We start from the raw sequence: 22524 nt of genomic DNA, 5'->3' as shown, positions 1-22524 counted from the left end.
GCTGCATTTTTTAATTACATAAAGATACGTTAACATCTGTTTCAACTTGCTTGACTAAGGCACCGGATTGGTCTAATAAAAAGCTGACCAGTCAACAGGAGAGGGATAGGTGTGGCTGGTTGACAGAATAAACAGGAGGAGAACTCTAAATTCCAGAGAGAACAAGGGGAAAAGACTGGGACACACCCAGTCCTAGAAGTTAGGCAGCTGCCAGACAGACACAAGAAGCAGTGAAAGTAAGATTTACAGAAGGAAAGAAAGGGGAAAAGTCCCAAAGCAAACGTAGATGAAGAGAAACAGGTTAAATTCTAAGAGCTAGTAGGACAAGCATTAAGATAAGGCTGAGCATTCATAACTAGAAAAAGGTCTCTGTGTCATGATTTAGGAGCTGATTGGTGGCCCAAAAGAAAAAGCCTGCTACAGACAAGCAAACACACATACACTTAAAATAAATAATAAGTAAAAGTTCCAAATTAGATTTTGATAACACACAAACCTATAAGATGATGGAAAGATGAGCACAAAAGAACACAATCTTTTGGTTTTTCTGTGTGTGTTTATCTCTACAACAATTCATTCAGCATAAAATATATATATATATATATATATATATATATATATATATATATCCAGCATATACCAGAAATATAGCAATGAGAAAAGGAAGAGCTGATCCCACAATAAGAGATACCTCATTTTCATAAGCAATAATTTGGGAATAGACTTAAGTGCCTCTCTACAAGGCTGCAAGGCAAAGCATGCCTGTGATTCCAGCTCTTGGGAAGGAAGCTAAATTAGAATGACCTTGAGTTCTCAAGAGCCCCTAGGTAAGACTTTGTCTCAAAAAGTTTTTACAGACTAAACAGAAGCACATTATACACCTGCTACTGGTTAACAAACTCCGTAATACTAGCTAAGCTTAAGCATAGTATTATAGAGGAAAGGGAGAGAAGGGAAAAAGAATTTCCTGGGCTGTAGAGATGGCTCAGAGGTTAAGAGCATTGCCTGCGCATTGCCTGCTCTTCCAAAGGTCCTGAGTTCAATTCCCAGCAACCACATGGTGGCTCACAACCATCTGTAATGAGGTCTGGTGCCCTCTTCTGGCCTGCAGGCACACACAGACAAAATATTGTATACATAATAAATAAATAAATTTTAAAAAAAAGAATTTCCTGATTACTTATGAGTTGGACAATTTTTCTTATGATAAAGTATTTTACTTTTTCTATAAAGTTATTTTCTTGTTTTGTGTTTATTTTATAGTTATTTCTCCTTTTATTTCCTCTGAGGCCAGCCTGGTCTATACAGCAAGTTCCAAGTTAGTCAGAGCTATACAGTGAGACCCTTTAGCAAACAACAACAGTAATATATAAAACCAATTGTAGGCTTAACAGATTTACATGTTTTAATATCAAACACTTAAATATAAATTTCTTAGTCTAAAGCAAAAGGGATTTCACACAGAATTCAGACATCCAATGAAAAAAGAGCATTTCAAAGTAGGCTTCTTCAACAGTCATCCCTGTGTCTGTACCCTTGGCTACCACCTCTCCTCTGTAAATGAGAGTAGACAGCCTCAGACCCTCGGCCATTCTTAAACACCAAACACACCTCAGCACTCATATCCCCCATACCCTGTGCACTGGCCCGAGGGTGAACGCCAGACTAGAGTTGAAGCAACCAGCTATGAGGCTTTACCAGTGCTAAGACTTAACTAATGCAGGACAGAAAGGCCCAGAAAAGGGTCTTCGCCAAGAAGCGCCTCAGCCCAAAATCCCAGCTGGGCCACCCTGGCTTGTCCTTCCCCATCTCCAAGGCGTCTCTAAATCTGACACAATGTTAAAGATCTAAGTCAGACGATCCTCTCCAAGCTGCCAGCACCTGTCAGCACTTTCAAATCCCCTTAGCAGAAAATCCCTGACACTCTTACAACGAAAAAACAGAATGACCTCTTAGCACTTACTTTTGCACTGATACTGTTAATATCTCTTTCCTGCTAAGTATCTACGTAAGAATATCTAGATGCTGTTATGGTGTCTAATGGCAAAACAAATGGATGTCAAAAACACTCTAAAATTTAAAAAGCCAAGCCGGGTGTGTGTGTGTGGGGGGGGGGGGGTTCTTCAAACACTCTGGTTCTAGTTCATAACATATAGAAAATCTTTTTGGTAATGGATTATTTTTTAACTGTATATTAATAACTAAACAGAACACTTAAAGATAGTTAAAGACAGAACAGTAAACATCTAACTGGCATTTTAATTCTGTCAACATCAAACAAATTACAGGGGAGAGGGGAACACCTATAATCTGAGTCCAAGTCACTAAAACAGCATTCATAACAGGGTGAGTTATACAAAGCATCTTAAAAACACACAAATAATGAAGCTACTGTTAAAACCAGGGACTAAATTTTCTATTCCTATTACAGCTGTAACATCTGCATGGAACCAATTACCATTAAATCTCCATCTGAGTTTTCTGTCCAGTGTAATTATCCGGAAGGGCCAGCAACTTTCCAGCATGCCAGGATGTGCACTGGCACATGAACTAAGCTAACTGGGCCTACTGTTCAGCTATCAAGTTTCTGGTGAATTCTTTTTCACAATTTTCCTCAAGTAATTTTAGTTCAGCCAGAGCTGGTCACCACTTAATGTTTGAGGGCACACCTACACTGTGCCAGGCCCACAGCCAGGCTACACAGCAGCTCTGCTTATACAGCTGATGCTCCAGTGGACTGGACAGATTGAGAAGAGTCACTGCTTCATGGGAAGAGGGAAGGATAACACTCTACCCCACACAAGGGTGCAGCACATGGTAACAAGGACACAGCCTGCATTTTTGAAAAGTTCATTTTAACAGCAATGCAGCAAGCAGACAGGAAGAAGGCAACTCGGCATCTGCAGTACAGATCAATGCAAAGAGAGAGTAGCATAACACACTGCTAACAAGGAAGGCGCCAGACCTCAGCTTCAAGAGGTTTCACATCCCTCTGAGTCCAGAAAGCAGCTAAGCTGGAGCAAGCACTAGTCATGAGTTCACATGTGGAAAACAGCCATAGGTATATATGGAGAAAAGGCTCAAGCAATCTACACAGCTGCTTGAGTAGACAGCACTGGCTACCTCAAGACAAATAAGAGTTTGGCAGGAGTATGAGTTTTTCTTTAGACATCTGTAACAAATACATAAGGCATACTTGTTATAATAAGCAGGCATTGTAATAATAATTTTAAAAATTCAATATTGCAAGTTGGGGTTCTGCCTGGGTCACATACTGAGTTAAGACCAGCCTCAAAATCTATGGGCTGGTGAGATGGCTCAGAGGTTAAGAGCACTGACTGCTCTTCCAGAGGATCTGGCAATTCCCAGCAACCACATGGTGGCTCATAACCATTTATGATGAGATATAGCGCCCTCTTCTGACATGCAGGAAGATATTGTACACATAATAAATAAATACATAACTGAATAAATGAATAAATAAAACTTAAAAAAAGACCAGCCTCAAAAACTAGTAAATGTGGGGGGCTGGAGAGATGGCTCATTGGTTAAGAGTGCTCTCTGCTCTTCGAAAGGATCCAAGTTCAGTATGTGCACCCACATGGAGGCTTACAACCACCTGCAATCCTAGTTTTAAGGGATCATATACATCTCTCTGACCTCTTTGAGCATCCGCACAGACACATATATAGGCAGGCAGGAACACACACATACACACACACACACGAATAAACATTTTTTTAAAAGAAAGTTTTTCTTTTTTTAACTTTATTTAATGTGCACTGGTGTTTTGCCTGCATGTCTGTGTGAAGGTGTCAGAACTTGGCATTACAAACAGTTGTGAGAGGCCATCTGGGTACTGGGAATTGAACCTGGGTCCTCTGGAAGAGCAGTTGGTGTTCTTAACCACTGAGTCATCTCTTCAGCCCTCACAAACTTTTAAAAATAGTAAAGTTTTAGTCAGGCAGTGGTGGTGCACACCTTTAATCCCAGCACTCAGAAGGCAGAAGCAGGTAGATCTCTGAATTTGAGGACAGTTTGGTCTACAGAGCGAATTCCAGGACAACCAGAGCTACACAGAGAAAAAGTAGAGTTTACAAAAAGTAAGGTTTTTTAAATCCAGGGAAAGAAACTAAATGGAAAACAACAACAAGAACAAGAAATTGAAACAAGCCAGAAAAACTAGGTAAGAATGAGGAAAAGGAAAGCAAACTGTGGTCCCTTGGGCGTTTAGGAGGAAGGAGGCGATGTGACTCACAGCCAGGCACAGTGTGGCCAGAGACAGAAAGAGTGCCGCTATTTTCTGTGACACAGCAAAGGCGGTTACTCAGAGAACTCAAAGAAGGGCAGCAGGGTGTTGTTCTCTGGATTTACGTATTGTTTATTGAGACAGGAACACGTGAAGCTCGAGCTAGCTCAAACTATCTTTGAAACACAGTCAAGAACAATCTTGAATTCATTTTTTTACATTTATTTATTTACTGAAGGAAGAAGGAGCACGTGCCAGCTCCTGTGGGAAGGCTAGAGAACAACTCCACGGAGTCTGTCCTTCTTCTTCTCTTTCCACCACGTGTGTCCCAGGGATTGAATTCAGGCACCATACAACTAGCAAAGAGCATTACTGAGATGATGGGCCATGAAAACAAGCTGAACAAAAACAAAGTAAAGGATGGGCTGATTGGTTAGAAAACAGAAGGAACCATGCACAAGGGCAGGACTCATACAGTCCCCCATACAACCTTAGTTGGAACAATGGTTAGTTCAGAGAGAACAGACAGTCAGTAACATTTGTTACAAATCTACACTGCGGAACAGAGAGGCCCTGAAAATGTTGGGAAAAGGCAGAAAACTAGAGAAGCTGAAAACACAAGCATAACAGAGAAGCTTCGACCAGAGTCAGAAAGAAAATACTGTTAGATTTGTAAGTCATAAATGAATTTTAGAAACTGCTTCTTATTTGATAAACATTTATTAGGTTGGCATGCAAGAAAGATGTTTTAAAAAACTACTCTCACAACTCTGAACCCACACTTGCCAATTCTTGTGTCCTGTAAGGACTCCAAAGAGACTCATTTATGCAGTGCGAGAAAGGATGGTGCTGGACGGCTAATGAGCACTCACCCACTCGGGCACGGGTCTGGAGTACTCACTGTGATGTGGTTGTAGATCAGCTGAGACCACCCGAAGAGGTCTGCCAGTCTGTAAAACGCTGCCAGTTTACAGCGCAGCAGCTTCTCCCCTTTGTCATACGCAATGGAGTCAGAGCCTCTGAGGTCATTCACAGGGGTGACCATACCAAGACCTAGGATAAGGAAAGACAGAAGTCAAACTTCTGTTTGTTTTAAAAACTTTATTGGTATTTTATTGTTTCCATTTGTCAAATGCAAATCAATTACCATAGTACTATTTATTGTCCATATTAGACCATAAAATTTCAAAAACTTCAATGACAAAAAGAATGTTCTCTCTGGCATTAATACATAGTTCAAAAATAGGTAACAAAAAGGGAGTCAAATTTGGGAGAAGCAGTAAAGAATAGATTGAAAGGAAATTTACAGCCTGGGTGGGGAGTGGGTTGGGGTGGGGACTGGCTGTTGGGTGCTACAAGAAGTCTGTAAGGAAAACCAAAGCCATATTTCAAAGATTTGACTTATGGGTATTTCATCAGTTTGTAATACATGAATCTGAAAGAGCCAGCAGTTTGGTTCTTGAAAGATCTCTGGGGCTGGAGAGATGGCTTTGTGGTTAAGAGCACTGCTGCAGCAACCACATGGTGGCTCACAACGATCTGCAATGAGCTCTGGTGCCCTCTTCTGGCCTGCAGGCATACATGCAGGAAGAATACTGTATACATAATAAATAAATAAATTTTAAAAAAAAAAGAGGAAGGAAGGAAGGAAGGAAGGAAGGAAGGAAGGAAGATCTCTGAATCATGTTCATTTACTTCAGCAAGTAGACCAGGACCCTGTCATGAGATGCCAGGACCAATTCATGAAACAAGCAGAAAAAAAAAAAAAAACCCTGTAATGATATTTTCTCCAGCAAAAAAAAAAAAAAAAAAATGAGGTATAGGGATCAGGGGACAGTGAAGTGGACCAAATGGGTGACGTCTGTCAACACAGCACAGACCTCAGAAACGTGGTGTGTCAGTATGTGAAAGGGGCTCAGATACCTGTGGAAAGGAAAGTGGATTATGGTGAACACATGGTTAAAAATAACATGAGGCAGCAAGCAACAATCATAGCTTGCAGCATTATATTCCTGAGTGAGCAGATAAAAGAAAAGGCATAGAATGGATGATTCTTCTTTCAAGAATGTTTGGTACAATCTCCTTTCTAATCATGCAAAAACTATAATTTAAAGGTAAAGACTTAAAAACTTTATATAATGTAGGGCAGAGGTGACACACACCTTTAATCCCATTACTCAGTAGGCAGAGGCAGGAGGATCTCTGTGAGTTCAAGGCCAGCCTGGTCTACTGAGGAAGTTCTAGGACAGCTGGGACTACACAGTAAAAACCTGTCTCAAAAAACAAAACATAAAGATTCAACACAATGCCCATCAAAATCCCAGCAAAATTCATCAAAGACCTTGAAAGAACGCTACTCAACTTTATATGGAAAAGCAAAAAACCCAGGATAGCTAAACAATCCTGTACAATAAAAGAACTTCTGGAGGCATCACAATCCCTGACTTCAAACTCTACTACAGAGCTACAATACTGAAAACAGCCTGGTATTGGCATAAGAACAGACAGGAGGACAAATGGAACCGAACAGAAGATCCAGATATCAATCCACACATCTTCAAACACCTGATCTTTGATAAAGAAACAAAAAATATCAAATGGAAAAAAGAAAGCATATTTAACAAGTGGTGCTGGTATAACTGGATATCAACATGCAGAAGAATGAAAATAGACCCATATCTATCACCATGCACAAAACTCAAGTTCAAATGGATCAAAGATCTCAACATAAAGCCAGCCACACTGAATCCTATAGAAGAGAAAGTAGGAAGTACTCTTGAACGCACTGGCACAGGAAACCACTTTCTAAATATAACCCCAGCAGCACAGACACTGAGAGAAACAATTAATAAATTTGATCTCCTGAAACTGAAAAGCTTCTGTAAAGCAAAGAAGACAGTCAACAAGACAAAACAGCAGCCTACAGAATGGGAAAAGATCTTCACTAACCCCACATCAGACAGAGGTCTGATCTCCAAAATATACAAAGAACTCAAGAAATTGGACACCAAAAGATCACATAATCCAATAAAAAAAAATGGAGTACAGACCTAAACAGAGAACTCCCAACAGAGGAATCTAAAATGGCTGAAAGGCACTTAAGGAAATGTTCAACATCCTTAGTCATCAGAGAAATCCAAATCAAAACAACTCTGAGATTCCATCTTACACCTGTAAGAATGGCCAAGATCAAAAACACTGATGACTACTTATGCTGGAGAGGTTGTTGGGAAAAGGGAAAACTTCTGCATTGCTGGCGGGAATGTAAGCTGGTACAACCCCTTTGGATGTCAGTGTGGAGATTTCTCAGAAAATTAGGAAACAACCTTCCTCAAGACCCAGTAATACCACTTTTGGGTATATATCCAAAGGCTGCTCAATCATACTACAAGGATGTGTGCTCAACTATGTTTATAGCAGCTTTGTCATAGCCAGAACCTAGAAACAACCTAAATGTCCCTCGACTGAAGAATGAATAAGGAAAATGTGGTACATTTACACAATGGAGTACTACACAGCAGAAAAAAATAATGACATCTTGAATTTTGCAGGAAATGGATGAAGCTAGAAAACATTATTTTGAGTGAGGTAACCCAGACACAGGAAGACAATTATCACATGTACTCACTCATAGGCGGTTTTTAAACATAAGGCAAAGAAAACCAGCCTACAAACCACAATCCCAGAGAATTTAGACAACAATGCAGACACTAAGAGAGACTTACATAGATCTAATCGATATGGGAAGTAGAAAGTAGAAAATGACAAGATCTCCTGAGTAAATTGGGAGCATGGGGACCTTGGGGGAGGGCTGAAGGGCGGAAGGGAAAGGCAGGGAGGCGAGCAGAGAAAAATGCAGAGCTCAATAAAAATCAATAAAACAAAACAAAACAAAACAAAATTTGTATATAAAAAGGAAATTTGCAATAATAAACATATATGGCAAAGATAAAGAAAAATTAAAATATTGATTCATCCATCAAAAGTTAGCTCTTTAAATGACAAAATTAAAGCCAGGCAGTGGTGGCCCACACCTTTAATTCCAGCACTTGGGAGGCAAAGACAGGCTTATCTGTGAGACTGAAGCCAGCCTGGCCTACAGAGTGAGTTCCAGGACAGTCAGGGCTACACAGAGAAACCCTGCCTCAAAAAACTAAAGAAAACAAAAGCCAAAAACAAAAAAATCAAAATAAAAAAACCACACAAATGTTAATGTTTCAATAGATGGAGAAATACTTCATAAAGCTCAACTTCCTTCAGGATAAACCCTCTCAGCAAATTAGAAATAGAAGAAACAGTCTCAATAAAGGGAATCTATAAAAACTATCACTAACATGAAACATGATGATGAGTTTGAATATATTCTACATAGTACTAAAAACAATGAAGGATGTACATTTCTGTACTAGATCTAAATACAATATGATGGGCTCTAAAGGGAAGGGGAAAAAACAGAAACTTGGAAGGAGACAAGTCTGTTCTTCTTTTCCTTCTTCCTGTTTTCAGTGAGTTATTACTAAAATGTATTTATAATGAGGAGACAATGTGTGGGTGAAATATACTCTCCTATCATCTAACCCATACCAGTGTCGTCTAACCCATCAGGAGTCCATGGGAAACATGAATGCCTTGCTAGTGGCCATTAGGTTTCATGCTAGTACATTAAATGATTCTTCAATTTCTGTACTCAGTCACCATCCGGTGCTAGGCAAGTTCTAAGAATACAACAGACAAGTAAGCAGCAAATGTCAGGAGACCTAATTGAAGCCAGTACCTTGTATTCTCAATCAGAGCTGACCATCCAACTAACTCATCAGAGATTGACACTGAATCCCCTGTCCTACAGAGCAGGTCAACCACACAGGAAGTAGAGGCGGGGCAATGAGAACAGTAGAATTCTAGGAAGGAGGAAGCCCATATCCCCCCCCCACTTCCCCGCACTCCTGCCCAGACCACCGAAGAAGCAGGATGTGACCTGCCCCGCTAAAAAAGGTACTGACAACAGCCCTATCCCTGGGTTCTACCTTGTAAGGTGACATTTACAAAGTCCACAGCTAAGGTAATGCTCCACATGAGCAAGACACACTAATCTTTGCTTACTTACATTCACCCAAGTTTACCATGGCTTTGCTTTGAAATGCTGTTTCTCACTTTTTCTAAGCCACAGTGACAATGGTGATAAGAAATGTTGTCCTAATGACTGGCTTAGCAGCCAAGAGCACTGGCTGCTCTGGCTGAGGACTGGGGCTCAAGTTCCAGCACCCATGTGGTGAATCACACCCTTCTCCAATGCCTCTCCTGGCCTCTGAGGGATATGCACACACACAAAACATGAACAACTCTAACGAACGTTTTTATGTATATATAATTTATTTATTTTTATTTTATGTTCATTGATGTTTTGCCTGCAGGTATGTCTGCATAAGGGTTTGAGATCCCCTGGAACAGGAGTTACAGATAGTTGTGAGCTGCCATGTAAGTGCTGGAAATTGAACCCCAGTCCTCTGGAAGAGTAGCCAGTATTCTTAACTGCTGAGCCATCTCTCCTGTCCCCAGAAACAGTTTTTCTTGTTTGTTTTTCTTTTGTTTTGTTTTGCAAGACAGAGTTTCTCTGTACAGCCCTGGCTGTCCTAGAACTCACTCTGTAGACCAGGATGACCTTGAATTCGCAGGGATTTCCCTACCTCTGCTTCCCAAGTGCTGAGATTAAAGGCTTGTGCCACCACTGTCCCTTCTTTTAAAAAAAGAAATGTTGCTCTAGAGGTACACAGTCATGAAAGCAGGAAAAACACTGATACACATAAGAAAATTATAGACTGCTTAAAGTTAATTGAAACACAGAATCTCAGGGCTGGAGAGATGGCTCGGCAGTTAAGAGCATTGGCTGCTCTTCCAAAGAACACAAGTTCAATTCCCAGCACCTACATGGCAATTCACACCTATCTATAATTCCAGTTCAGGGAACCATACATCCATGGCAAAACACCAATGCACATAAATTTCAATTAATTAATTAATTAATAAAAGAAATACTTTATTACCAGCCAGGTAAGTTTGAAAATGATAATGATATGCTGAGAGAATTTTTCTCTCTCTTTTTTTCTTTCTTTCTTTTTGGTTTTTCAAGACAGGGCTTGTCTGTCAAACAGTCCTGGCTGTTCTAGAACTCACTTTGTAGTCCAGGCTGGCCTCGAACTCACAAAGATCCACCTGCCTCTGCCTCCTGAGTGTTGGAATTAAAAGCATGCACAAGAATTTAATGTTAATTAAAAATAAAGTAAATGGAAGAATAAGAAATAATAGAATCCCACTGGCTTACAGAAAATGACTCCTCTACACTCAAGATACCTTCAAGTTTGCAATCTTTTACTATGATTAACAAAGATTTCAAAATACTCAATACAGTCAGGTGATAGTGGTGCACACCTTTAATCCCAGCAATCCCACAAAAACAAAACACAACAATAATAACAATACTATGTAATGTACAGTTGCATACTCATGTGGCTCACATGAGAAAGTTACAGATCACATACAAAGTCAGGAACTACTCACTCATGTTCAAGGCAGCCATTCCTCCTTGTGGAGCTGCTGGGTAGACATTTGGTACATTTGCGGTCATAAAGTCTGCAATCTGCTGCAATGCCAACAGGCCTGTGGGATTCTTCCCCTTCTTAAACTGCTCTTGGATCATAGATTCCAGTTCTTCACAGAAGGCCTACAATGCATATTAAAATAGTCAAGCACCTTTTGGGGACCCAGAATGCACCTGTAACTAACTATCAGATTAATGTTTGTTTTCATCCAGTGCTTGAACAGCACACAGGGAACTCACATTTCACTTCTGAGAGTATGACCTGGTATAGTCTTTTTGGTAAGTCATTTAACAAAATAAAAGCTTAAAACTTAAAACAAAATTCAATTCATGAAAATCTATTTTAAGAAAATAATCAGGAATGTATTTAAAGACTTATTCATAAGGTAATTAATCTCGGCATCACAGATTTTAAAAAGTAGGCCACATTTCAGAAATTAAAGAACTAACTCGACACACTGGGAATTTTACAGATGTACTCAATGGGAAAAAATCTTAAAAATTAAACAGCATAGGGGCTGGAGAGATGGCTCAGTGGTTAAGAGCATTGCCTGCTCTTCCAAAGGTCCTGAGTTCAATTCCCAGCAACCACATGGTGACTCACAACCATCTGTAAAGAGGTCTGGCGCCCTCTTCTGGCCTTCAGGCATACAGACAGAATATTGTATACATAATAAATAAATAAATATTTAAAAAAAATTAAACAGCATAAAATTCCTCTTGATATATTTTTGAGTAAAAAGGTAATACAGTTTTTATAAGACAAAATGGGAAATTAAACTAGAAAAAGATTAAAAATGTATCAAATGATAATTATAATTCTCAGTAACAGGATTATTGATCATTATAATTATATTCTACTTTGTGCTTTCTAGCATTTTCTTCAAAATAGGGAAGTGCCTGGTTAAAGTAGAAAAAGAGCTGACATGGTAGTGTATGCCTGTTGTCCTCAGGAGAGGCAGAAGCAAGAGATCCGCTCTAGATCATCTTATACTACAGAACAAGTTCAAGAACAACCTCAGCACAAGAGACCCTATCTCAAAACAATTTTCTTTAAGTAGAAAAAGACAGCTGGGCATGGTAACAAACCTGAAAATCCCAGCATCTGGGAAACAGAAGCAAGAAGATGGCAAGTTCAAGGCCATCTTGAGGCACAGAGTGAGACTCTTGTCAACTAAGTATCTAAAGAAACTCTATACTTATCTTTTATTAAAAGTAATTCTAAATTAGGCAAAACATGCACTAAATTGATAATAAATAATGATTTTAACATAGGGTTGTTATTGTAATAGGACAGGTTTCTCTGTGTCATGGTTTTGTTTTGTTGGAAAAGAGTCTAGCAGCTGCTTAGCCATAGCGGACCTGAAGCTCTCTATGTAGACCAGGCTTGAACTCACAGTGATCCTCCTGCCTTGGTTTTCTGACTGCTGAGATTATGTTGATGTAGGAAAGTCATCTGTCTATGTGTTATTTTCATTGGTTAATAAAGAGACTGCCTTGGCCCTTTGATAGGACAGAAAATTAGGTAGGCGGAGTAAACAGAACAGGATGCTGGGTAGAAGGAAGTGAGGTCAGACGCTATGGAGCCAGCCGCCAGGTCAGACATGCTGACTCTTCCCCCAGTAAGCCACCACCTCGTGGTGCTACACAGATTATTAGAAATGGGTTAATCAAGATGTGAGAATTAGCCAAGAAGAGGTTAGATATAATGGGCCAGGCAGTGTTTAAAAGAATACAATTTGTGTGTTGTTATTTCGGGTGTAAAGCTAGCTGTGCAGGAGCCAGGTGGGACGAAAAGCAGGCCTGCTCGCCTCATCACTACAATATGTAAATGCCATCACACCTAGCTCAGATATTTTTAACTTTCCTCAGATTGATAAAACCTATCAAAAAGCTAATGAAGAGGGGCTGGAGAGATGGCTCAGCGGTTAAGAGCATTGCCTGCTCTTCCAAAGGTCCTGAGTTCAATTCCCAGCAACCACATGGTGGCTCACAACCATCTGTAATGAGGTCTGGTGCCCTCTTCTGGCCTGCAGACAAACACACAGAATATTGTATACTAAATAAATAAATATCAACAACAAAAATTTAAAAAAAAAAAAAAAAAAAAAAAAAAAAAAAAAAGCTAATGAAGAAATAAATCTTTTTTCAAACAATTATAAATGATATCTTAGATGATAACACGAATTTACTAGATGATCTATCTAATGCAAGTACTTAGTGATTCCAAATTAAATTTATTCATAGTTTTTCATTGCTTAATCTGAAAACTTATTGAAAGAAACAGCCAAAGTGCAGTCCAGTATATATACCACTCAGAGGAAATGTACAACAAGCAAATGCATAACTGCTAGTTGAATGGTATCAAGAAGTGTCAGGCAGATCTACCATCTCATGATAAACAGTCAGTGCTCATAGCTTATGTTAGTCAACGGTGGAAGAAAAACAAAGACGAAGGCAGTAAAATAAATCATCAAAACACAGCTACTGATCTGTCTTTGTTATCAAAGCACAATGCAGGAGAATATAAATACACATGCACAAAGACTAAGGAAGCTGCCCATTACGGAGCATCACAGGATACTGGTCACCGGGGGCAGCAAACTCAATCCCAGTCCGGGCTACAGAAAGAACTACTTTTAAAAAACAGAAAAAGAAAAAAATAAAATAAAAAGCTGAGCACAGTAATATCATTTTTAAAAAGACAATGACATCTCCCAAAAGTTAAAGGGATGGAGTAAAACCAGAGTAGAAGGGAGAAAAGGGGAGAAAAGAATGTGCAGCACAGGTAAGCACAGCAGCACCAATGTGAGGAAGTGTAAGGACAGGGCCGCTGTAACTACAGACCGTCTAGAAGACACTCAGAGGTGTGACTGCCTCACAGTGCTGACGTTAACAATTCAGGAACTACTAGCCTAGGTGCGACCAAGAACAAGTGAAGGCCACACTGAGTGTCCTTTATTCAAAATATTTAGATTTGAGAGTGTTTGCACAGGCTTTATCAGTTGATCATGTCAAATTCAAACAACTAAAATGCTCTCAAATCCAAATATTTTAATCACTATGGTAATGCTTAAAATATTTGTTGTGAATTTTTGGAAGGGATGCTTGACCTATATTTTGTAGAAAACAGTGGGTTTTACATTGTCGCTGATTTATAAAAACACTTTGGAGAAACAGTAAAGACAATCCAAAGCAGAAATAAACATCTATCCTTAATAACTCTAAAACATTTTCATTCTGTCTGTTGGCATGAACCAAATAGAGTTCTTTCAACAGGATTGATGAGCATGAAGCGTCAGTGTGCTCTGTGATGAGGAACTGACTATGCCATTCACACAGCAGGCCTAGGATCCCAGGAATCAGAAGGAAGCTGGTCAAGTTAGTTCTTGTAGACCAGGCTGGCCTCGAACTCCCAGAGATCTGCCTGCTTCTGCCTCCCGAGTGCTGGGATTAAAGGTGTGCGCCACCACCACCCGGTGGGTCAAGTAAGTTCTGAGCAAACTTTTTCCTTACAGGACTTTGTAGAATCATGGACACCCTCTTCTTCTGCTCCATCATATTGAAGTCCTGACGAAGGTCTGGTGCCATGTTCCTCTCCCGCAAATATTCTGGATTGTTCTCATCCACTCTGTCAAAGTACCTCTCCTTGTGAGGCGCTGTGGTTGGGGGTGGTGAGGTCACCACTGCGGCCCGGGTATCACCATTCATTGCACAGTTTTTCTAGGGTCCTATAAAATAAAAATAAAAGATATCTTTGTGTTCAAAGCAATGGTCATTATGATTTCATGATGAGTCCGTCAACCTCAGAAATACATTCTTCTATGTGGGGATATGTTGGCTCCTTTATAGCTCAGAAGCACATGACTGGTCAGCCAACCTCCCTCCATTAATCAATGATGTATTTTGTTCTCACCACTGTTTATTGGGGCATAGGAAAACAATCTAACAAAGCTATTATGTATGTCCTCTGACAAATCCAAAAGGAATTAGAAATTTGAGCTTGACCATAATTAACACTTAGATTGATCCCACACTGACAGGCAGATTTTGGAAGTGTTAAACCAAACTTTTTTTAAAATTAGAGAAAAATGTATAGTTCAATAAAATCAATTAAAACATATATATATATAAAACCACTTTTATGTGTGTGTGGATTTTTGCTTTGTTTTTCAAGAAAGAATTTCTCTGTAGTTTTGGAGCCTGTCCTACAACTAGCACTTGAAGACCAGGCAGACCTCGAACTCACAGAGATCTGTCTATTTCTGCCTCCCAAGTGCTGGGATTAAAGGTGTGTGCCACCACCGCCTGACTGTGTTTGTTTTTTGAGATAGGGTCTTTCTACATAGCCATGGATGCTCTGGAACTCAATATGTAGACCAAGCTAGCCTCAAACTCACAGAGATCTACCTGGAGTGTTAGGATCAATGCCCCTAGCTGTGTGTGTATCACCATACCCATATCAGCATACTTCCTTATTTTTCCCTTAAGATTTATTTATTTATGTGCTTTACGTATATGGGTGTTTTGTCTATTATAGATTTGCACACTAGGAGAAGGCATAGGATTCCATGGGACTACAGTTATAGATGGTTGTGAGCTACCATGTAGGTGCTGGGAATTGAACTCAGAACCTATTCAGGTGCTCTTAAACACCCAGTCATCCCATCAGCACCACACTTCCTCTTTTTTGTTTGTTTGTTTGTTTTCTTTTTTCATGAATCAGGGCTTCTATGTGCAGCTCTGGAGCCCTTCCTGGAACTCACTCTGTGGATCAGGCTTGTCTGAAACTCACAGAGATCCCCACCCCCCCCCCCCCACCCCCAAATGCCGAGATTAAAGGTGCCACCAAGGCCTGGCTAATCTCAGCACTTCAGATGCCTAAACAGGAGGATTAGTAATTCAAGGTCATTATAGGCTATCTAGTGAGTTTCAGGCCAGTCCCGAATTCACCAGACCCTGATTCAAAACAAACAAACAAAAGGTAAGAAAAGTGATTCAGCTGGAAAAATACGAGGACTGGAATTCAAGCCAAGGCAATGTAGCTCAGAACTGTTGTTCTTAAATGCTCTGATCTATACTATAGATGATAAAGATGACAAGTGCAGCAGTGGCAAGGCCCAGGAAACGCGGGTAACAATGCCCTTGATGAGATGGGTGGGGCTGGACAAACCTCAGTCAAGAGAACTTGTGGCTCTTCCAAAGATTTGCTCCCAGCATTCACACAGTGCAGCTAAAAACCACTGTTACTCCAGTGCCAAGTGATCCAACACCTTCTGATCTCTCAGGCACCCAAACAGATAATCACACGTAAATACATTTTGAGAGAGAGAGAGAGAGAGAGAGAGAGAGAGCGCACCTAGATGAAAAGACTGGCCTTGAATTACACCAAACTTGCTTCAATCTAGTACTGACCTTTATTGTTACCATCATGTGAGTGAGTTTGTGTGCTTTTACATATAGTCACACATGAAACATACATGGAAGAGGACAATTTTTAAAAGCCAGTTTTCTCTACGAAAGGTTCCAGATCACCAATATTTCAGATCTTGGGTGTTTCATGGCAGTCACCTTTACCTGCTGAGTCATTTGGACCCTTTTTTTTTTTTTAAAGACTAAGTCTCACTCCATAATTTAGGGTGACCTCAAACTCAAAGCAACCAGGCTGCCTCTGCCTCTTAAGTGCTGAGATTGCAGGTATGAGGATCATACCCAGCAGCTTGCTTTGGTTGGTGTTGCTCTGTTCTTCCATGCCTTTCTGACATGGAGGTCAGAAAAGGAAGTCAAAACCCCTGAAATTTGTTTACAGATGGCTGTGAGCCAGCAAATAGATGTTGAAAACCAAACCCAGGTCCTCTTTAAGAGCAGTAAGTGTTCTTAAACATTCAGCCATCTTCCCAAAACCCATTTGTGTGTATCAGACAGGGTCTATAGAACCCTAGCCTCAAATACATAGATCAAAGATAACCGTGGATTCCTAATGCTCTTGTCACTACCTCCCCAGTGCTACAGATTACAGGTCTGTGCCACCAGGCCCAGTTTAAGTTTGTGGGGTGCAGGGGGTTTGAACCTAGGGCTTCAGGCATTCTGGGCAAACATTCAACCAACTACACCACATCCCTATCCCTCTGGTTGTTCCCATGCAAAGAAACACTGTCTTGAAAACAAATTTACAAAAAACAAACAAACAAAAAAACCCTTTACTATATTGCCAGGCATAGTGGTACATGCCAATGATACAGGCAGATCTCTGTGAATTTGAGGCCAGCCTGGTCTACATAGTGAGCTCCAGGACAGCCTCAGCTATATAGTAAGACTTATTCTCAAGAAATAAAAACAAAGCCAGGCGGTGGTGGCACATGCCTTTAATCCCAGCACTCAGGAGGCAGAGGTAGGCGGATCTCGGTGAGTTCGAGGCCAGCCTGGTCTACAAGAGCTAGTTCCAGGACAGGAACCAAAGCTACAGAGAAATCCTGTCTCGAAAAACCAAAAAAAAAAAGGAGCATCCCATCCTTCTCTACCCCATCTGTCCCTCCTTCCTCCTCCTCCTCAGAAGTCATGGGCAAGTCCATGACACAAAAACATGGAGGGGTTTTGTTGAAAGGGTTGCTGCCAATCACCTACTATCTACTGGAATAAGCAAGCCCAAATTGGTACTCCTCCTCTAAATAAAATGATAAGCTACAATCTCTCAATTTCCATCCCATGTCTAGAAATGCAGTTCTCCATTTCAAAAAACAAAAAACCACTCACCTTATACTAGAGGTTCTTAAACACCACAGACTGATTGAATATGCATTGCTAGGGACCTAAGTTCAATAAAATCTTTTATTAATCTGACTGGATAATTTTTATACCATGTTCTCTTGCTGACAAAAAGTTCTCAAAAGATCCTTTAAAATTAACACAGCTGAGCATATACCGCACACTGATTAAGACTCATTTTTACGTGCATTAACTATTCTTCCTTACACAAGGTAAGTAAGCAAACGGGCGGGGTCTAAACTCAGGAGGTCTGGCTCCAGAGTTCCCTATCCTGGCAACAATGCACTCTGCTCACCATCCTATTTCAAGAAAACTCGAGTAAGAAAAGGATCCCAAACATACAAATTAAAAATAAAAGCAATACATCCCAGGAACTGATTATCTGTGCAGAATTTCTCCCTTATGATAAATGAATTAACAGCTTCCCAGCTTATATTTTCCACATTTTATTTTTTAAATATGATATTGCTATTGCCTTAACTACAGCATCAATCAATTCTGCAATGTATCACTGGAAAGAACCCAGCTGCTTACTTGTAACTGAAAAGGCAGTTAAGTAGAGAAATGAGAATTTGGCATTCAGAAAAGCTATGGAAGCCAGCACTCCTCAGCCCCTCACTATCCTGGTGGCTGACATAGGATTTAGCCCACAGGTCAGGATGACGCTAAAAGCCTGTGCATACTAAGGTAAAGATTCCTCTTCTACCCTTACAAATGAGAGTAAACTAAACTAGAAATAGGGTAGGTACAAGAAAAAGTCACGATCCTCATCCTTAAAACCCTCCAAACTCCAAACTCCATTTTCCTTAAACCCCACAAAAAATAAGGGTAGAAACATAGGGATCCTGAAAAGTAACCTGTGTACAAGTTCTACGTACAGCAGCAGACAACTGCATGTCATGAACCCTGCATGGCTGCAATACAGTTAATTCCAGCATCCCCCCATAAGGTGTCTCTATTTGCAGATGGAAAAAAAATTTCTTTTAGCATATATTAATCTTTGTCTGCATGCATGTTTGTGCACCATGTATGTGCCTTGTGCCTTTGGAGTCTAGAAGAAGGCACTGGATCCAATGGAGCTGGAGTTACAGACAGCTGTGAGCTACCATGTGGGTGTGGGAATCAAACCCAGGTCCTCTGGAAGGACATTCAGTGCTCTTAACTGCTGAATTGTCTTTCCAGCCCCATCACACACTGTTTTAAGCACTAGAGCCCTCACAATAATAAATAAATAAACAAATAAATAAATAAAATCAACAAATTCAGAACCTGACTGAAAACCACTAATTCCACCAATCTACTGTACTGAAGCCCAGGCAGTCAGATTCAAATTCAGGAAGTACCAGTACACACAACAGGGCTGTTGTCTGATTCAGCACCGGCTTGCTACTTGGCACGTGACAGATCTCAGAAAACAGCTTTTCAACAAGGGTTAAAGAGGTCAAAACTTCCATTTCACTTATTTTCACCAAATTTATTTCCATTTAAAAAAAAAATGCCTGGTGGTAGTGATGCCAGCAGCAGCTTAGTCCCAGCACTCAGGAGACAGAGGCAGGCGGATCTCTGAGTTCAAGGTCAGCCTGGTCTACAGAGCTAGTTCCAGGATGGTCAGGGTTACACAGAGAAACCCTGTCTCAAAAAGCCACAAAACAAAACAAACACAGATAGACAGACAGACAGAGATAGAGATGGACTATATTCTGGTAGGTACAGCGGTGCACACCTTTAATCCCAGCACTTGGGAGGCATAGCCAGGTAGATCTTTATGAATTCAAGGCCAGCCTGGTCTACACACAGTGTAGGACAAACAGGACAGACGGGAGCACATAGAGGAACTCTGTTTTTTTTTTTTTTAAATCACCTAAGTTGATATCCATTATCTTCACATATAATCCAGATGTTTTAAAACAAATGCTTTAAGAAATTCCGCACAGGTAACTGAGGCAAGAGGATCAAGAATTCAAGACCAGTTGGGTGGCAGTGGTACACACCTCTAATCCAAGCACTCAGGAGGCAGAGACAAGAAGACCTCTGAGTTCAAGGCCAGCCTGATCAACTTGGACAACACAGAAAAAAGAAAAAAAGAAGAAGGGAGGAAGGGGCTAGAGAGATGGTACAGCAGTTAAGAGCATTGACTGCTCTTTCAGATGAGTTCAATTCCCAGGAACCACATGGTGGCTCACAACCATCTGTAATAAGATCTGGTGCCATCTTCTGGCCTGCAGGGCCACATGCAGGCAGAACACTATATACATAATAAATATAAATCTTTATTTAAAAAAAAAAAGAAGAGGAAGACAAGGAAGACGAAGAAGAAGAAGAAGGGAGGAAAGGAGAAAAAAGGAAGAGGAGAAAGGAAAAGGAAGGAAGGAAGGAAGGAACAAAAACAATCCTACAAAGCAGACAGTAGTCCATATTCTAAAGAAAATAATTTTGGACATAGTACCCAATAATCTTCCTCACCACCATCACCATACCAAGGCTCATATTCTGAGTCAAGAAGAAGCAGAATCACTAAGCATTGTGGTACACACCTATAATCTCAGCACTTAAGAAGTTGAAGCAAGATGGTTGTGGGGTCACAGGTCTCTGACCTCAGCAGGCTCACAGTTACAGACACTCAGATCCAGGGATCACAGGTCTCTGTTCTAGTTTTTTTTCCCCTTTGGTGCTGGGAATCAAACACAGGTCCTAAAGGGTACTCAGGCAATACTCTGTCACTGACTGCACCCTGTACCCAAACTCTTTCTGAAGGAAATCCCATGAGGGAAGGTTGCAAGGTAATAATTTGGTTTGCTTTTTAATTATTTTTCTGAGGGGAAGGCTATGATGAAGTCTGGCAAAATTACAGGTAAGAAAGTAAAATACTGGCCACAACAAACAAGCATTTTCTCCCACAATCAATGGTCTGAATGTTCCTAGTGGTGAAGCAATTGGTCCTGAAGATGTGAAGGGTGAGAACAGCACAAAGCTGAGAGCTGTGAGACTGAGTCTCTATTCTGCACACGCAAAGGCTCCATGTGCTGCTTTGTCGGCTCTAAAGCTTCTAAAGACGGAGCAGGTTTCCTCTTTTGATCTGAGCAGTAAGCATTTAAAACCTCAAACACAAGTTTGAGTAACTAACGATCTCTCAAAGTATGCTCTCTGATATGTCACCACATGAGCTATCAGAGGTTTAAGTATTTATGCTAGCAAGTCATTTTAAGTTACAGGTATTTTCACAAAATAAGGATATACTATTAAGTAAAAAAAAAAAGATATGCAAAATGGTGTAGGGGGTAAGCAAAAAACTCAATTATATTTGCATAAAGAAATTTAAAAAACACGAGAAATTTAACCCTAGCACTTGGAGACAGAGGCAGGCAGATCTCTAAATTCAAGGCCAGCCTGGTCTACAGATTGAGTTCCAGTAAACAGCACTTAGACAATAAACAAAATAATAAGCATTACTGGGGGTGCACAGTGAACAAGATATATACTTTCCTGTGTTGACAACAGCAGAATGACAACACTCGTTTATTTAAAGATTTAATTTATTAATTACTGTAGGGAAGGGTCACAGGACTTTACAGTCGGCTATTTCCTTCTACCCTGATGTGATCCAGAGATCCAACTCAGGTCACCATGCATGCCCTGCAAGCACCTTTGCCGCTGAGCCATCTTGCCATCCCCACTTGTTCCAGGTTTTACTGTCTATATACCGCTACTCAAAGTACATTCTGTGATTGAGGTGTTTCAGCAGTGTGGCCTTAAACTAATTTCACAGATAAAATTTAAGAGACTGTGTCTTAGCCAGGCAGTGGGGGTGCATGTATTTGATTGTAGTAAGCAGGGAGCTAGAGGTGGATTTCTGAGTGAGATCAACCTGGTCTGGTCTACCAATCAGAGTTTCAGGACAGCTAGGACTACATAAAGAAACCCTGTCTCAAAAACAAAACAAAACAAAAGACTGTGTCTTAAAGTAAATATATTAAATTAGCCAAATTTTCAAAATAAGTTGAGAATATACAGAACAAAATATAGCCCTTTCTGGTCTCTGCTTAAAAATGTTTCCATTTGTATCTGAAGAACTAATGAGTTATCTCTTTAAATCTACACTGTTTGATTAAAATGGAGTATTTGGGTTTGTTTTGGTTTTGGTTTTGTTATTTGAGACAGTCTCACAGTGTGGTCAAGGCTGTCCTGGGTCTCGTTTATGTAGAGCAGACTGGCCTTGCACTAAAAGATTGCCCTGCATCAACTTCCGAAGTGTTGAGATTAAAGATGTGTGCCACCAAGCTTGGCCTAAAACTGAGTATTTTCTGAATCTATATTAGTCCCACTTGGCAGAGACTACATCCAACTTCCCAAAAGCAACGGAGTTCCAGCCTATAAGGATTGTTCCATGTAAGAATCAAACACAAAGGCAAGCGGTGGTGGCGCATGCCTTTAATCCCAGCACTCAGAAGGCAAGGCAGGTAGATCTCTGTGAGTTCGAGTCCAGCCTGGTCTACAAGAGCTAGTTCCAGGACAGGCTCCAAAGCTACAGAGAAACCCTGTCTGGGGGGAAGGGGGCAAGAATCAAACATAAACCAGGCAGTGGTGGTGCATGCCTTTGATTCCAGCACTCAGGAGGCAGAGGTAGGTGGCTCGCTAAGTTCAAGGCCATCCTGGTCTACAGAGCTAGTTCCAAGATAGCAAGAGCTACACAGTGAGACTCTCTCAAAAACAGAAACAGCTGGAGAGATGGCTCAGCCATTAAAGGCTAGGCTCACAACCAAAAATATAAGAGTTCAGTTCCCAGCGCCCACGGCTGTCTCTCCAGCTGGAGAGATGGCTCAGCGGTTAAGAGCATTGCCTACTATTCCAAAGGTCCTGAGTTCAATTCCTAGCAACCACATGGTGGCTCACAACCATCTGTAATGAGGTTTGGTGC

General features: G+C 40.6%; 1 protein-coding gene across 14 annotated transcripts in view; it reads right to left on the bottom strand.

Moving 5' to 3' along the window:
- The window catches only part of LOC121459325 (alpha-adducin), a 63978-nt gene that overhangs the window by 24845 nt on the left and 16609 nt on the right, over window positions 1–22524 (bottom strand). For all 14 annotated transcript variants that reach the window (XM_041668916.1, XM_041668921.1, XM_041668923.1 and 11 more), the window contains exons 2-4: window positions 14361–14575; window positions 10805–10967; window positions 5151–5302 (exon numbers count right to left, since the gene is read on the bottom strand). In XM_041668916.1, coding sequence (XP_041524850.1) covers window positions 5151–5302; window positions 10805–10967; window positions 14361–14555 — 510 coding nt within the window. In that variant the 5' untranslated portion in view covers window positions 14556–14575. The remainder of the gene's footprint in view (window positions 1–5150; window positions 5303–10804; window positions 10968–14360; window positions 14576–22524) is intronic.

The sequence above is a fragment of the Microtus oregoni genome, unplaced genomic scaffold, assembly GCF_018167655.1.
Source record: "Microtus oregoni isolate MIOR12 unplaced genomic scaffold, Mior012 000019F_ref0000042, whole genome shotgun sequence".
NCBI lineage: Eukaryota > Metazoa > Chordata > Mammalia > Rodentia > Cricetidae > Microtus > Microtus oregoni.
This window is presented reverse-complemented; position numbering and strand designations above follow the sequence as displayed.